Below are 3958 nucleotides of genomic sequence, written 5' to 3' on the forward strand. Positions count from 1 at the left end.
CATAGTTTCATCTGCATGGCCGATGAACAATTCATAGATACATGTTTATTCTTGATTGTTGATGCAGTTGTTTAGATAAATATTTCAAGGGCGTAAATTTTGATTGTTAATTCGCATATACTCCCTCTGCAAGGAAATATAACAACTTTTGGTTCACTACTTTAGTGATTTCTTTACAGAGGGAGTACTTGTTTAGCTTAAATTGTTCATGCACTTGTTTACATAAACTTTCAATAGCGCCAGAATTACTATACTATTTGCCGTCATATTCATCTTGGCTTATTGTTATCATGTTATTTTCATGCTTCATGTCTTATACAGGTTTCATCAATTACAGTCCTTAAGCATGGCGTTCGAGAAAGATTATGCTGCTAGGGCAGATGGAAATACCGAAATTTTTCTGAAGTACACGAACAAGGCTAGCTGTGTTGAGTACTGCATTGGCAGATTCAAATACTGGCTGCGGAACAACGACCAGAAGATAGTTGCACTGGATGTGGAGTACACCTGGCCTCGTGGTCCGACACAGATGGCTGTCGTGGTCCTGTTATGCGTTGGCATCTACGTCCTCGTGTACCACATAAGCGTTGCTGATGAGCATGTGGCCTGCTTGCCGCCTTCCTGCTCGATGAGGAGTACACCTTTGTTGGGGTGGACATCAACAATGACGAGAAAAAACTCAAGCGTGTTGGTCTGGTGGTACAAAACTTTGTGGATATCCAGAATATGTGGAGAGTGCCTGATCCAGTGACGATTAATACAAAGTATGGCTTGGCTGACTACGCTGGTTCCATCATCCACCACAGCTACAACAAGATGAAGGATGCTATCACAGAAGATGACCACCATATATGGGCAGAAGCGCCCTTGCCCTTGAAGAACATCTATTATGCTTCCATGGACGCGTATGCCACCTACGATGTATACAGGCGCTTGGTGAACTTCCAGAAGGGGTTCAAGAGTCAGCGCCAACATCTCGCCAAACCATCTAGGCGGTCAAAGAAGTTCGGAAGCAAGAATGAATCAACCTAAAATGTTTCTTCTATTTATCTAGCTGATAGTCTGTAAACTTTATTATACTGCTAGTAAGTCGTCAGTTCAAATTTCCTGCAAGTTGAATCATCCTTTATTCTAGCTGTCTTGCCTAATTTGATCCTCGTTCACGAGATATTATACTTAAGACGTTTATTTTGTTTCAGTTTCACTAGCTATGATACAGAATGCGATAGCCATTTTTACCAAAAGATTATTTCAGATTTATAATGAATACTGTTCTCAACTGGTTTGAATAGAGAAATTTTATTTTTTAATTGCATAGAGAAAGTTCATTTTTTTAATCAAAAGAAGGGTCGCCCCCTCTGATTTTCCATTAACAGAAACCACGTGGTCTTTCAAGTCCCTGATACAAACTACAGCTAGAAACTAAAGTACTCAACAAGCAGCACAAATCATACATGGTAGCAAGCCCAGCAAGACTTAACACGAAGGTCCAAAAAATAAAACTACAGCAGAGGACAGAAAATATAGCCGAGAGATGCGCAGGAGACACCGCAGTACCCTGTGACTCCACACTTGCGATGGACTGTACAATTCACCTGCTACATGCTCTAGCCTGCGCATATAGACCATCATCACCTCTTTGCTCCCAACATCAGCACCTCTTTGTTTACCACCTTAATCTGCAATATAGACCATCCCATGATCCACAAGCAAATTAGCTAAACAAGAATCATAAGATCACTATACCATTTATTTTGTAATCTCACATTATTCCTATTCCTACATTACCAAAGAGTCAAGAACACAACTGATGCCCTTCCCGCATCTCCTACGCAAACACTCATAGGTAGTTCTACCATCTTAACTCCATGATTTAAAATATTAATAAAACCCCTTAACGATTCCATTTGCATTACCATCGTTCATGATTATAGCCAGGGAAACAGCAGCCAATAAAGCAACCACCTATGTAAGCCCTATTTTGAGTCCTGAATAGGGCCGAATCCTAGCATTTACTCTAACTGCAACATGTCCTCCTCTCATAGTCATCATCACCCAAGACATAATGAAGACGTAACCCCATAGATGCATAACTGCTATCAACATAGTTTTCGCAGTATACCTAGCGTAAAGGACACTCTTGCGTTGTCGTGCTACATTTGTGGCTCCTCGGTCATCATGTTCATAACCACCTCGATCTGAAGATCTTCACGGATGGTGGTCTTCAAACCGAAAAGAACGGCTTTATGAACCTTGAGCTCTTCACTATCAATAAAATCACTCCATCCCTTGTCGAAGATGATTCGGCCATCATCACACTTGTGGTACTTCACCGGCATGAAACTGTCCTTGCACAACCGAATGCCAGCAAGCCCATCTCCCGGTATCTCCCCATCTCCTGGGTTCTTCAGGGCGTCGACAACTTTCACCGGTAATCTCTGTATGCACCGCCATAGGAAGAAAATTATCAAATATGTGAAGGAGCAGTAAACAAAAGTATCTTCAGCTACATCTACATATATTACATAAGGATCTACAGTTATGGGAAACAAAAGGATATGCAAAAACACACATCAGTGTATTCACTGGTTTCAGCTACAATAGCATATCATTAATCTTTCTCTCCATGAAAAAACAAAGAAAATTGCATACAAAATAGAAAATACTAGTCCACCAAAAACATACCATCGTCTTTCCTGCTATGTTCGACTTGGTGAAGCGGTGGACAAAAAATGCACCTATATAACCTTTCTTCACCGCCAAAAGGTCATGTAGGTTACGCTCCTCTTTCTTCGTCAGATTAATTCCCTTCGTTATGACTGCTAATTGTGGAGGATCTTTACGCTTTTCATTTTGATCGCATGTCCTTGGCAGGTTTCCGTAGTACACCATAGGAATGTCTTCAGTCAAATCGAAGGAGACAAGGTTGCCTTCTCGCAGGTCAAAGTCTTCAACAAACCTGCACCAGTTTTCACCACAGATGATCGCCCTTGAATTCCCTTTGTACACGCCAAAATCATACGTGCGGCTCCCTCTCGCTTGAAAAATCAATGAACTGTCTGGGATGGCGCTGAACTGGTGCCATGCGTAGCATGGCACGATCTGTACATGTAGAATTTAATTGCTATTTATTTCCTACATTTTGTTAATCTTCAAAGTAGAGGGGAACAAACACAATACAAGTAAAAATTGACATGATTATTTATACCACAACTGAAGTGTCCCCATCTAGCCTGATGGTAAATGTCAACCCATCAACATCAGGCCTGTTGCAGTCCTGTCGACAGGTTATGCACACCACATGTGTAAACAAAATAAAATGAAGAAAAGCAAAGGATGAGAATTTAAGAAAAGGGCTTATGCATGTAAACACACTAGCAACAATCATACAGTATAAGCAACGAAGGTACTGCATCAGTAATCAACAATCATACACTTGAACTGAGCGGGTGGTTCGCCCTCGACTCCTCATAACCCCGCAACGCAGCGCGTGCCGGCCGCACCACAGCTTGTTCAGACATGTCCTTCTCTTGATCGTCGACCGGCAGCATGGGCTCACCCCGAGCGTCGACGCGCGGCATTGGTCCCTCCTCCTCTGCAGCACAACTGAGGTAGTGTCTGAGATTGAGCAGTAATCTCTGAGAAAAGTCCTATCAAAACATAAATCCTACTACTGCTGTTACTCAGCCCACCCGAATGTACACACGCACGCCTTCAACATACAACCCATGTACATACATCCGCATCCAACAATACGTTCCTTGAAAAAGAAAAGAAAATATGTTCTGGACGGACAAAGGATTGTTAGGGTAACCAACTCAATTAGCCACTTGTCTATCATATTAGAGAAAATGAACTTACTTCACTTTTTCCTGGTACTACATAACCACACAAAATAAAGATTAAAATAATTCCTAAAAATTCTGATATATTGTACGCCCTCACATTTATAATCTTT

At 41.5% G+C, this 3958-nt stretch overlaps 1 protein-coding gene across 1 annotated transcript; it reads left to right on the top strand.

Moving 5' to 3' along the window:
• The first annotated feature begins 346 nt into the window (after nucleotides 1-346).
• Nucleotides 347-1032, top strand: LOC141041143 (uncharacterized). The gene is made up of 2 exons (XM_073507253.1): nucleotides 347-601; nucleotides 724-1032. The coding sequence occupies exons 1-2, from the start codon at nucleotides 347-349 to the stop codon at nucleotides 1030-1032; spliced, it is 564 nt and encodes a 187-aa protein (XP_073363354.1).
• The last annotated feature ends 2926 nt before the right edge of the window (nucleotides 1033-3958 follow it).

This window comes from Aegilops tauschii, chromosome 2 (genome assembly GCF_002575655.3).
Source record: "Aegilops tauschii subsp. strangulata cultivar AL8/78 chromosome 2, Aet v6.0, whole genome shotgun sequence".
Classification (NCBI taxonomy): Eukaryota; Viridiplantae; Streptophyta; class Magnoliopsida; order Poales; family Poaceae; genus Aegilops; species Aegilops tauschii.